Source organism: Pollachius pollachius (genome assembly GCF_949987615.1).
Source record: "Pollachius pollachius genome assembly, chromosome: 10".
Taxonomy (NCBI): domain Eukaryota; kingdom Metazoa; phylum Chordata; class Actinopteri; order Gadiformes; family Gadidae; genus Pollachius; species Pollachius pollachius.
Window position 1 is genome coordinate 17,876,090 of NC_136943.1, and position 13,491 is coordinate 17,889,580.

The following is a 13,491-nucleotide window of genomic DNA, read 5'->3' on the forward strand; positions in this document are numbered from 1 at the left end:
TAACACAAGGATTATCGTTATTACAACTCACTGCATTGTGCAAGCATATAATACTGTTACACTATCATATAATACTGTTATACCTTCATATAATACTGTTATACTATCATTTAATACTGTTACACTATCATATAATACTGTTAACCTATCGACATTAAGGATAGATGCCGTTTTCCAACAGTATCATCGAAATAATATACAGCAGGTTATTATTACTGTTGTTGTTAGTACAATTATTAACGTTGTTAGTGCTATTATTACTGTTGTGTGTACTATTTTACTGTTGTTAGTACTTTTATTACTGTTAGTACTATTATAACTATTACAGGTAAGCAGCTAAATGGTGCTTACCTGTCTGTAGTAGTAAATAGTTCTAGCTTTTCCCTGTCTAGTAGTAGTAAGTAGTCCTAGCTCTTACCTGTCTAGTAGTAATTAGTAGTCCCCTGTTGTTAGTATTCTACCTTTATCCTACCCATATTCTACCTTTAAGTAATGATTGTTTTTATAGGGCGAATATTCTATATATTTTCAAATCTCAATAAATTCTGTCTGAAGCACTCTCTCTCAATACTGGACAAATTTCAAAAAAGCTTGTCTGCATTAGACTGCAAATAAGCACACAACTGTTGTATAATTGTTCCTATTGAATGTAATCATAGACCAGTCTCCTCTCCAGCAGTGAGCCCTGAACACAGTTTCTCAGGGACAGATGGGCTGGCTAACACAACATGGGACAGCAAAACTAAGAGAAGACTAATAAACACTTGTGTTGTCCCTGTAACGGTGGCTCTTGGAGGCGGAGGCGGAGGTTAGCTTCGGTATGTCATGAGCTCATCAGCATTTGGAATAATTGGTGATCTGTCAAGTTGATCTGACAGCATGGTTATGTCAGCGCAGCTGACATAACCATGACATGACATAACCATGACATAACCATGCTATCATCCAACATGATATTTTGGATGATAGCATGGTTATGTCAGCTGTGCTGACATAAACATGATATTTAAAATGTTTACTTTTGCCTCTTAATTCCTGCACTGCAAAGGGGAACAGTACAGTCATAAGGGCGGATTATGGTTCCACGTCGACACAACGCAAGGGAGTTAACGGACCCAATACGCCCTTGTGGACCCTCCTTGCGTCCACCGAAATGGCCTGACGTGCGCCTCCAAAAAAATGTAACATTGCGTCAAGGTGACGTAGCAGCAAGGGCTGTGATTGGTCCGCTCACTAAAACCCGACGCCGTGGCGTGGAACCATAATCAGCCCCTTAGAATGGGTGTCTTAAAAATAACACATGTTGTGTTGATTTTAACACAACATGTGTTATGAGATTGCAGGAGCTCATATAGGGCAGGGGTTCCCAACCTTTTTATTGTTCCAAGGACCCGCATATTCATAACGAAATTTAGAGGACCGGTAATAATAATTAATCTTAATTTTAAGATGCATCCTTTTTAAACAAAGGATGTGGCTTTTTTTCAAGAAGGTTTATTTGTCATATTCAAAATAATTAAAGCAACAGCAATACATGCTTGAGTCTCAGGCTCTCATCAACAATGCAATAAAATAAAAGGGGAAAAAAATCCTGGAAGGGGCGAAGTCACGCCCCTTGCGGTAGAGCCCATGGGACCAATGAGATCGAAAAATATGATGGGATTTCAATGGAGAGAAAGTAATTATTTTCTGGTCCCAGTCTTTATATGCCCTGGATGACACATATGTTGTTTGTGGATTTAAATGATAATTTTTCATGCAAAGAAAACTAAAAAAAATTCGCAAAGAAGTTTGATATGTTGGGTTTTGTGTGAGGCCGCTTTGTGAACTACAGCTGTCCACTGCTCTCGACGCGAATGATATACGTCACCACCCGCACTCGGAACTCCGGTACAGACATGGTGATCTCTCTGCTCCACTTCACCGCTTTTTTCCAAGGGGAGGATAAAAGCATCGAAAGAGGTGAAAACCATCAGAATTCAGGGCACGTGGAGAGTTTCAGTTATGCCGATGGGGAGATTGTCGGTCTTGTCCACGCCAGTCGCAGGGAGCGTGACGTCACATACGAGACGTGTAGTCTTTCTCATTGTGTTTTCTCTATAGCCTTTAACTGAACAATTGCACAATAACCGGTCAAACTCTTGACATGAAAAAATATAATTTAAATCCACAAACAACATATGTGTAATCCGGGGCATATAAAGACTGGGACCAGAAGATAATTACTTTCTCCCCATTGAAACCCATTCATATTTTTCGATCTCATTGGTCCCATGGGCTCTACCGGAAGGGGCGTGACTTCTCCCCTCTATAAACACGCTTTCGCAACAGGTCCCCGGACCGGCTCAGGTCCGCGGACCGGGGATTGGAAGAAGTCTGGATTCTTCTCTTCGCTGTCAGCCAATCCGATTCAAATCAGAGTTAAAACACGCCTCCAGCCACCTGATTGGTCGTCGAAACGAATCAGAAGCGCAATAAAGTGAGACGCGGCACGCTACCTTTACACAGACCAGAGGTCCGCTGCTTTAGAAGTCAGAGGACCAGAGGAACATCTGATCCGCTATTCATCAGAACTCAGAGGACCAGAGGAACATCTGATCCGTTATTCACCAGACTTCAGAGGACCAGAGGAACATCTGATACGTGATTCACCAGCCCTCAGAGGATCAGAGCAACATCTGATCCGTGATTCACCGGACCTCATTCACCGTTATTATCATCACCGGGGGGTCGCATCACGGAGACATGTGCGCCGCGTTGCTGCGCCCGCTGCTTCTGGTCCTGGTGCTGGTCCTGGGGGGACGGTTCTGCCTCGGTGATCGCCCGCTGCTCGTGTTCCTGATCGACGGGTTCCGGTTCGACTACATGGACGAGCTGAGCGGCCTTCCGGGGTTCAGGGAGCTGGTGGAGACCGGGGTGAAGGTGGACTACGTCACCCCCGAGTTCCCGAGCCTGTCCTACCCTAATTACTACTCATTGATGACAGGTAGAGAGCTGTCTGTCTGTTTGTCTTTCTGTCTGTCTGTCTGTGCATGTGTGTGTCTGTGTGTCTGGAGATCTAAAATTAGTCATAGGAAGCTTTATAACCGAGTCTGCTTCAGGCTACATCACTCCATGAGACACAGATGGCAGCTTCTGGCTGTTCTGCAGAGCTGGGATGGATGGTGGAAGAGAGAACATGTCTCCATTGAATCAAACCCTTTCTGTACCTCAGCCATGTTGGTCCAGGAAGTGTGTCAACTCATCCAGCTATTGTATAAATAACTGAGAGCAGACCAGTGGAGGACTTTGTTATTGTGATGTTCTGCGTGGTATAGACCTCTCATTCAATTACACAAGTGTAAAACACTCTTTGTGTTCAATTTAAAACTCAGAAAGATGATAGAAAGGGGAGTGAAAGGAAAAAAGAGAAAGAAATAATAATAGTCAAACACAAAATTATGTATTATTTAGTTTATATATATGCTATTATATATGAAAAAAACAAAGAGAGAGAGAGAGCAAAATGTTGTGTCATTTGCCAGGATGGGGGAGACAGGCCGGTACAAGCAGACTCCCCTCCTCAGTCTGCTCAGAGTCCCAGGGAGGGGGGGGCAGGCTGATACAAGCAGCCACCCCTCCTTGGTCCGCTCCGTGCCAGCAGGGTGAGGTGGAAACGCCCTAATAACATGGATCAAAGTTGTTATTTGAAAGACTTTCATTAAAAAAAATGTAATTTCATTAAAATAAGTTGCCCAATAAGGCTGTCCTCCCTGCTGGCAGATGGCCGCCTGCCCCAAGCTGAAGGAGGGACCAGACTTAAAACATTGTATACATTTAAGATGATATATTCATTACATTGCATTGGTGAGATATGTTGAGAGAAAGAGATAGAGAGAGAGAAAGAGATAGAGAGAGAGAGAGAGAGAGAGAGAGAGAGAGAGAGAGAGAGAGAGACTCCCCAATAACTTTAGTAGATAGATAGATAATTTATTGTCCCCTTGCGGAAATTGTTCTCAGTGAATAGACAGATACTAACATGTATCAACACATTGACTTCCATTTTCAGTAGTATTTTCTACCTTTTTAGTGATTACATTTACTCTAATATACTCATCTGATCTCTGTCAGATAAATTCTCGACTCTTTTACTGTCAGAGGCTCAGAACAGAAACAACTTCTCTGATTAGAGGTAATTCATAATCACATTTGAGATGACATTTTGTAAATGTCAGATGGACGCCTTTATAGCATACAGTAAGGCTGCAAAAGTCTACAATAAGTTAGCCACAGACTCTTATACAGCACAATGTTTCATTTGTATTGATGACGTTAGAAACATGTTGTTATGATGACAAAACAAAACAGAGGCTATTTAGTTACTTTATTTAGTTTTCTATAATACCTCTACTTATACTTAAAATAATCTATACTTTGCTAAAACCTACAGGCAAATGAAAAGAGAAAAGATAATTTGCCCAAATCACATAAAATGCCAAGTCACTTGCAGATGAATGTGTGTGTGCGTGCAAGCGAGCGTGCGTGCATAAGAGCTTGCGTGCGTGCATCAGAGCATGTGTTTGTGCGTGCGAGAGACAAACCATCATTATGCTCCAACCCGCTGCAGGACAGGGCAGCGTTCTGCTCGCTTTGGAGCCTCCCGACTTGATGTGCTGAGGTTGTGGATTTAGATGGGTCACATTTGTCTCCACCAGCCAAGCGATTAATTCTGTTAGCGCTACAGAGAGACGGATCAGGGACTCTGGGCTTCTGATACATTTTCAATGACACAAAGCAAATTCATTGATTCATTTTGCTGACGTCCCAACGTCACAATTCTCCACAAATAGGCCTTCTTCCTAGAGGTGTTTAGGGGGAACAAGTGCAGCTTATTTACTGCAGGACGGATCTGCGTAGGCATGCCAGTGTCCATATAAAGGTCATGACCCCTCATGACCCCTGTGTTACAGCTCTGTTATGAAGGTCTCACGGATTAGTGATTTGTAACTGGAAGTGCAACATTTATGACGGTGGTTGGGAAGGGGGGTAATGATAGAGACAAGGCATGCTGTTCTGCGACAAAAAGGCCTTGTACTGGCAAGCTGCTATCGCCAGTACCAGTACCCAGCATCTTTGCCAGGAAAATCATTAACCATAACATGTCCGTACTGACACTTTCTCCTGTGCTCTGTTCAGTGAAACACTTGATTTGTCTAAAGATGATGGCACACACCAGGTGCCCTCACCTGTTAGTATTTGAAATAAAGCTGGGCAGTGCCAATAAAAGTAACACAATATGTGACCTGCAATATGTATATACTGTTATTTATACCGTCGTGTATGAGTGTATTACGGCTCAGCTCAGTGTTCTCACTCAAGTTTATGTTTACCTTAAGTCTGAACACGCAAGTTCATCCTCTTGTGTGCCAGGGTGCAAGATCACGCTGCAATATTTGTGAACTCTGATTTGTTCTTGTCTGGACGGGTCCTGGGTGGCTGTCCAAGCTCTTTCTTGCTCCTAATTTCTTTGCCAACTTGGATCACTCTCCTAAATTAAACTGAGCTCAGAAGTGGCAAACAAAGGCAGTAGGCCCATCCTCAAGCCAGCATCTCCCCCCCACCTCCTCCAGAGAGGTCGGCCCAGGGCGGTCTGGAATGCCTCACAGGGCCAGGAGGTCATGGAGGTTCTATATTAGTCTGGGGATTAATAGCAGATAACTCCATTCTGGGTGAAGGGGGCGTTGCAGTTCTTTCGCTTCATATTTGTTCTGACCAATCCCATTGCTTGAGGAGGGGGCCTGGCTGCGGTGAACAGAGTGTGTGTGAAGGTTCCAAACCATGTAGACCGGCGCTGTAGGAATACACAGGTTAAAATACACTGAGTGGAGGGTGTCTGTTTGCAATGTTTGCCTGTATGCACTCTGTTAAAGGCACGTAAAATAAGGAGAAGAGTTTATTGCTGACCTTTCGCTTGTTAAGCAACTTGTTTACACTATTTCTAGATCTAATGGTCCACTAGTTAACACATGGAGTCCTCACAGGGGGTTAATACATACATCATTTATAACCCTAGTTATTATTTTACTGATATCATAAATAAATAAGGAACCTTTAACACAGAGTTGTAAAGGATTAGACATCCTGTGTTTGACCGGTGAATTCATCAATAAAATCAAATCATTAAATCAAATCATGTATACAGATCTGATCTGTAAACATGATATAATATTGATGGATGAACTGGCCAAACTGACCAGGATCTATGCTATCAATTCAGGTTTGAGATGTCCTTTTGTCCCCTCAGACAGCAGCTCTCTAATGATCTTAATGTCAGACGTTTGCAGTGGCCTTTCCCCGATCAACCTGTTGTGTGTTACCTTTGTTCCCCAGGTCGTAGCTGTGACGTCCATCAGATGACCGGGAACTACATGTGGGACGAGGTGTCCATGAAGGAGTTCCTCATCGGGACCAACCCCGACAGCCGTCTGCCCCTTTGGTGGGACGGCTCCGAACCCATCTGGGTCACCATGCAGAAGGACGGCAAGAACGTGGCGATGTACTACTGGCCCGGTGCGTGTGAAGCAATCCGTTCCACAACCATACAGAGAGCCATGGAAAGCGAATAACTGCTTTACAACACCTGGCTAAGCTCATGCTTTGAGATTACTAATGAAAACAAAAAGAAAAAAGTTCTCCATTAGCATTTGTGTGTGAGTATATATATTATATAGATAGATAGATGATATTATGAATCGTATACAATTGTGTTGGGTACTCAGAGGCCTCTGGTACTTCAAAAACAAGTAAAGACTATTAGTGGTTATCTCGGCCATGGTCGTGAAGGAAGTGGCAGAAAGAAACAGCGTTTACAAGATGAAGCCCCCTCCTCCTACACTCAGGCGAGTAAATTTGCGAGATCAAACTGATGTAGTAACTGTACTAGACTTAACTGGAGTAACTGATGATACAGCCATACTCAGTTTACTGACAAAAGATTCAGGCATTGCCATGTGGGGGGCACAACCTGATGTTAAATGTTAAAAAACCCAAAATAAATGGTCTTCGATCCTAGGTCTGTCGGTGAACACAGCCCAGTTCTAATTATCGTTGAGAGAGTTGAGCTGGTAACAGCATACGAGTACTTGGGTGGGGGGGGGATGTTATGGCTTTATTAACTTTATAGGGGGTAATGTGCAATATCTTGCAATATCTTGGTGTTGGGCAATTGTGCAATATTTAATGTTATGGCTTTATTGGGGTAATGTGCGATATCTTGGTTTAGCACATTTGTGAAATATTTAAAGTAAGGGCTTTATTGGGGTGTGTGCAATATCTTGGCTGTGCAATTTTTTGGTGTCGGGCATCATGCAATATCTTTGGTGTGTATATGGATATCTGTGTGTTACTGAATGTTAACTGTAGTTTGATTGTATATTTATACGTGCAAATTTTGTTTAGATGGAGAGACTAATAATATCACGGCCAAAAGCTGTGTGTGCCTCCGGATGGCATTATGAATCCTATACAACTGTGTTCTCTCGAATGCCCAAGACAAATTTCTCCTAAGGGAGACAATAAAGGCTTATCTTGTATTATCTTAACTCGCGCACATCACTCCCGCAAGTAAAGTTTGTATACTCGCGAGAGCAAACTCAAAGAAATAATGTTCATCGATATTTGAATAGATTTCTAATGTAGCAAGCAATAGTATTAGTTCGTAGTAATAGTAATAAAGCAATAGTATCTCGACTGCAATGGTCGAATAAGCATCTTGTCTTTAGCCACTGTACATGTGGATAGGAACATCAGCCCTGCTTTCAGGATTATAACATGTGGACCAGACCATATACATTGTTGTGAACGCGTGTGTTTGTGTGTCCCAGGTTGTGAGGTTGAGATCCTGGGGGTGCGCCCGTCCTTCTGTGAGGAGTATGTCTACAACCCTTCTCTAAAGAACCTGACTGACTCCATCGAGGACGCCCTCGACAGCTTAGAGTGAGTTTCACGTCCCCAACGTCTTTAGGGTCAGCCGTTAGTTCAACTTAGTTAAGTCATAGTTTATTCAGCACTTTGCTTGCAATCATACTCTAGATTATGTTCATCTACATTCAACATCCCCCAATTCTAAACTCACGTCATAGTTTGGAGGGCACAATCTAATAACAAATTATTATTACAATGAAAATAATCAAAACAAAGCTAAAACTCCATCTACGTTTTTAAAGCAATTACAAGTAGTAGTAGTAGTAAGTTAGAATACATTAATAGTACTCAAACTACATTGTTGTCTGGGTCGGCATTGCTATAATCAAATAGCAAGAATTAGTGGTGTAAGAAAAGTAAAGTTGTTTCGACTTTGTTTTGATAGTTTTTGATAGTCTAGACTATTTCCGTCTCATCAGAATCTAAGTTACCATCATGTCTACTGAGTCATAACTTCAGCTGCCTGATAACAAGGTCAGGGCTGCCAGGATAAGGAGCAGGTTAAGCAGAGTGTAAGGTCTATGTTCATATCTCTTGACAGGACAGGCAAAGCAGAAATGGCCGCAATATATTATGAGAAGATCGACGTAGAGGGCCACCATTTTGGACCCGACTCACACCAAATCAAAACGGCGGTGCGAGAACTGGACACGGCCTTGCAGATGCTGAACAAGAAGATCAAGGTTTATACAAAACATTGTTGCTTGAGTTCACCACTAAACAAATACAGTGTAAAAGTATTTGATCTTTTGTTTTTCCCTTGAACTGGTGTGTACAAGTTGTGTGTTTGACAGGCATATTCCTCCACAGGAGAAGGACTTGGGGGACAAGCTTAACGTCATGCTGTTCTCTGACCACGGCATGACCGCCATCCAGTGGATGGAGCGAGTGATCGAGCTGGAACAACACATCAACATGTCTGACATCGTCAAGATGATGGACCGAGGCGTGGTGGTCAGCCTGTGGCCCAAACACAACAAGGAGCAGGAGGTGAGAGCACTGTGTATGCCGGCACAGAGCACACTGATCAAGTGACGTCACAGAGCACAGAGCACACTGATCAGGTGACGTCACAGAGCACACTGATCAGGAGACGTTACAGAGCACACTGATCAGGTGACGTCACAGAGCACACTGATCAGGTGACGTCACAGAGCACAGAGCACACTGATCAGGAGTCGTCACAGAGCACACTGATCAGGAGACGTTACAGAGCACACTGATCAGGTGACGTCACAGAGCACAGAGCACACTGATCAGGTGACGTCACAGAGCACACTGATCAGGTGACGTCACAGAGCACACTGATCAGGTGACGTCACAGAGCACACTGATCAGGTGACGTCACAGAGCACAGAGCACACTGATCAGGTGACGTCACAGAGCACACTGATCAGGTGACGTCACAGAGCACACTGATCAGGTGACGTCACAGAGCACACTGATCAGGTGACATCACAGAGCACACTGATCAGGTGACGTCACAGAGCACAGAGCACACTGATCAGGAGACGTTTCAGAGCACACTGATCAGGTGACGTCACAGAGCACACTGATCAGGTGACGTCACAGAGCACACTGATCAGGTGACGTCACAGAGCACACTGATCAGGTGACGTCACAGAGCACACTGATCAGGTGACGTCACAGAGCACAGAGCACACTGATCAGGGCACCTTGGCTTTGGTGGACCTCCGGGGCGCTGAGCTGGAAGACCAGAGGTTGTCCCCGGCTACCATCAAAAGCTCACCCAGCTTCTGGTGACCTTCTGGTGGACTGTGTTGCTCTTCAGGCATCCTCTGTCTCTATTGGCTACATCAGATCTGAGGGGGCGTGGCCATAATGTATGATGGACGTTACTTGATAACGGCGAGTCACAGGTCACTCATGCAATATCGTTCATAAATGATATGAAGTGGAAAAGAGACATTATTAACGTAGAAAGCTTGTGTATTGTGCAAAGTAGACCCAAGGTGCAATACCTCAGACACAAACACAACCCACCAGCAGACCACGAGGTGTTACTAGTCGTATAGGTTATCTGCTCTAACCTGAGCTGTACTATATCTGCTCCTTTGATGTCACTCAATGCATTTGGCTCTTTTATGAGGGAAGGCAGGTAATAAACCAGCAGGTAATAAAAACATGAAGGTGAGAATTAACATTGTGTGTGTGTGTGTGTCCGTCTAGGTGCTCGCCGCTCTGAGCCGGGTTCCTAACATGCGAGTGTACGACAGACAGAACATCCCAGAGCGGTTCCACTACAAAGGAGGGAAGTTTGTTCCCCCGCTGACGCTGGTGGCCGAGCCTGGTTGGTTCATCACTGAGGTGACGCACACGCACGCATGTACACACGCACACACACATACTTCTCACTGGTGCTGTCATAGGCTAACTCTGGCCATGAGACGTCCAACCTACACTGCAACATTTACAGCCCGTTTTCCCGCCATCGCCATAACTTTGTCCAATGTTCTTTGTTAGATAGCATAGCAGGGCTGCATGTTTGTGATGCTAAAGTTACGTTTTTGATGGCGAGGTTGTTGGTTTTTGTGTGGAGAATCAGGAATGGAATTGGTCAGTGTGTGGTGTTCTGTGTTGGCAAAATGGTGGCTTTACACACAGTTAACTATAAAAACATTAAAAGATGTCTTCATCTGTCTTCAGGTAAGTGGTCTCTTATGACTTCTAAGTTTGAAAAATGGTCTAGTGTGTGTCAGGCATTACCACACACTCAACTTTGTTGTTATTTGTGTATTTGTTGTTTTCCAGAACAAAGCGACTCTTCCTTACTGGAACAACGGTACTGGGGCCTCAGGATGGCAGAAGGGTTGGCATGGTTACGACAACACCTTCAATGACATGAAGGCTTTCTTCCTGGCAACAGGACCTGGTAACAAACTTTCATCATCAAGCAATGTCTCATTTTCAGGGGACTTCATTGGAAGTGTTAGATGGACAGATGAGGAACAAAAAGGTCATAAACCTGAGACTGAAAGGTTCATAACTTCACGCAGATCATTTGTGTAATGTCTGTAGTCTAACCCACCGGGCCCCAGGAGTGACGTCTGTAGTTTAACCCACCGGGCCCCTGGAGTGACGTCTGTAGTCTAACCCACCCTGGAGTGACGTCTGTAGTCTAACCCACCGGGCCCCTAGGGTAACGTCTGTAGTCTAACCCACCGGGCCCCTGGAGTGACATCTGTAGTCTAACCTACCGGGCCCCTAATGTAACGTCTGTAGTTTAACCTACCGGTACTCTAGTGTAAAGTCTGTAGTTTGAACTACCGGGCCCCCAGTGTAACGTCTGTAGTTTATTTCAACAGGCTCCTAGAGTCACGTCTGTAGTTCAACCTACTAGGCTCCTAGAGTAACATCTTAGTATAACCTACCGGGCCCCTAGAGTAACGTCTGTAGTTTAACCTACCGGGCCCCAAGTGTAAAGTCTGTAGTTGAACTTACCGGGCTCCTAGTGTTACGTCTGTAGTTTAAACCATCGGGCCCCTAGAGTAACGTCTGTAGTTTAACATACCGGGCCCCTAGAGTAACGTCTGTAGTTTAACCTACTGGGCCCCTAGAGTAACGTCTTTAACCTACCAGGCCCCTAGTGTAACGTCTGTAGTTTAACCTACCGGGCCCCAAGTGTAAAGTCTGTAGTTGAACTTACCGGGCTCCTAGTGTTACGTCTGTAGTTTAAACCATCGGGCCCCTAGAGTAACGTCTGTAGTTTAACATACCGGGCCCCTAGAGAAACGTCTGTAGTTTAACCTACTGGGCCCCTAGAGTAACGTCTTTAACCTACCAGGCCCCTAGTGTAATGTCTGTAGTTTAACCTACCGGGCCCGTAGTGTATGGTCTGTAGTTTAACCTATATGCAAAGTCTGGAGAATTGTGCCGGCAATTTTCTGTTGGTTTAATTTCCTGTAGAACCATTGGTCATAGAAAGATAAAGTACCCAAGTCCCTTTTGTGAGAGCACACTGATCAGGTGACGTCACAGAGCACAGAGCACACTGATCAGGTGACGTCACATAGCACACTGATCAGGTGACGTTACAGACCACACTGATCAGGAGACACTGATCAGGAGACGTCACAGAGCACACTGATCAGGAGACTTTACAGAGCACACTGATCAGGAGACGTCACAGAGCACACTGATCAGGTGATGCCACAGAGCACAGAGCACACTGATCAGGTGACGTCACAGAGCACAGAGCACACTGATCAGGTGACGTCACAGAGCACAGAGCACACTGATCAGGAGACTTTACAGAGCACACTGATCAGGAGACGTCACAGAGCAAACTGATCAGGTGATGCCACAGAGCACAGAGCACACTGATCAGGTGACGTCACAGAGCACAGAGCACACTGATCAGGTGACGTCACAGAGCACACTGATCAGGTGACGTCACAGAGCACACTGATCCGGTGACGTCACGCTACTGAGCACACTAAAGCACACCAATCTCTACAGTATGTGTGAACACGTTCATGTGTGGAGGGTCGATACAAGGATTAGATTACAGCCTTACTATCTGGTCGAGAAGATGTAGTCCAGGAGCATCTTTTTGAAGTTAGAGGGTAGAAGGTAAACATATTTATACATCTAAAAGTGTCAACGTCAAGTTTTGTATGTACGTTTTCGAGTGAGAAAGAGAATGTACTGGTATTAAAGACTAAATCCACGTCCTCCTCATAAAGACCGTACTGGTATTAAAGACTAAATCCACGTCCACCTCATAAAGACTGTACTGGTAGTATAGACTTACTCCACGTCCTCCTCAGACTTCAAGAAGGGGTTGCAGGCGGGGCCCATCCGGGCCGTGGACATCTACAACCTCATGTGCTCGACGGCGGGCGTGGCACCGCTGCCCAACAACGGATCCTGGGCGCGGGTAGAGTTCCTGCTGAGCGGCGGCAGCCCCCCGCCCTGCCTGCTCCTCTGGAGCCTTCTTACCACCCTGCTGCTTGCCCTGCTGGGGGTGGGCCGCCACTGAGGGGGTCTCAGCCAAGAAGACCTCAGTGGTGGGCCGCCACTGAGGGGGTCTCAGGCAGGAAGGCCGTCTCAGTGGTGGGCCGCCACTGAGGGGGTCTCAGGCAGGAAGGCCGCCTCAGTGGTGGGCCGCCACTGAGGGGGTCTCAGGCAGGAAGGCCGTCTCAGTGGTGGGCCGCCACTGAGGCGGTCTCAGGCAGGAAGGCCGTCCCAGTGGTGGGCCGTCACTGAGGAGGTCTCAGGCAGGAAGACCCCCACCGGGGAGGAGGGAGGAGCTGTGGAGAGAAGACTGACCGGGACTCGCTATCAAATACTGTTAGATGACAACGGTGTAGAAAGACCGAGAGACATCACACATTGAACCACTGATTTGACAGATTAAAGTCGTGGCCACGACCCCTTGTATGAATATCGAACATTCGTAACATCTGAGAACGGCCCCAGGCTCCATCGGGAGGCTGCAGGTTTGAATCCCATCCCACGGCGGCGCAGAGCGATTTCACGGGGACGTGCTGACGATGACAGACTGTG

The 13,491-nt window shown here is 45.5% G+C and overlaps 1 protein-coding gene across 1 annotated transcript; it reads left to right on the forward strand.

Moving 5' to 3' along the window:
* Window positions 1-2,598: 2,598 nt before the first annotated feature.
* enpp6 (ectonucleotide pyrophosphatase/phosphodiesterase 6) lies at window positions 2,599-13,014 on the forward strand. The gene is made up of 8 exons (XM_079745056.1): window positions 2,599-2,986; window positions 6,370-6,549; window positions 7,863-7,974; window positions 8,504-8,645; window positions 8,773-8,952; window positions 10,153-10,290; window positions 10,735-10,855; window positions 12,753-13,014. Exons 1-8 carry the CDS (start codon window positions 2,746-2,748, stop codon window positions 12,962-12,964), a joined length of 1,326 nt encoding a protein of 441 aa, XP_079601182.1. The 5' UTR covers window positions 2,599-2,745; the 3' UTR covers window positions 12,965-13,014.
* The last annotated feature ends 477 nt before the right edge of the window (window positions 13,015-13,491 follow it).

Bases quoted from the DNA above. Each gene is read 5' to 3' on its own strand.
- enpp6 (XM_079745056.1), top strand. From the start codon at position 2,746: ATGTGCGCCGCGTTGCTGCGCCCGCTGCTTCTGGTCCTGGTGCTGGTC. The intron at 6,550-7,862 runs GTGCGTGTGAAG...TGTGTGTCCCAG, and splicing joins GGCGATGTACTACTGGCCCG to GTTGTGAGGTTGAGATCCTG. The intron at 10,856-12,752 runs GTAACAAACTTT...CGTCCTCCTCAG, and splicing joins CTTCCTGGCAACAGGACCTG to ACTTCAAGAAGGGGTTGCAG.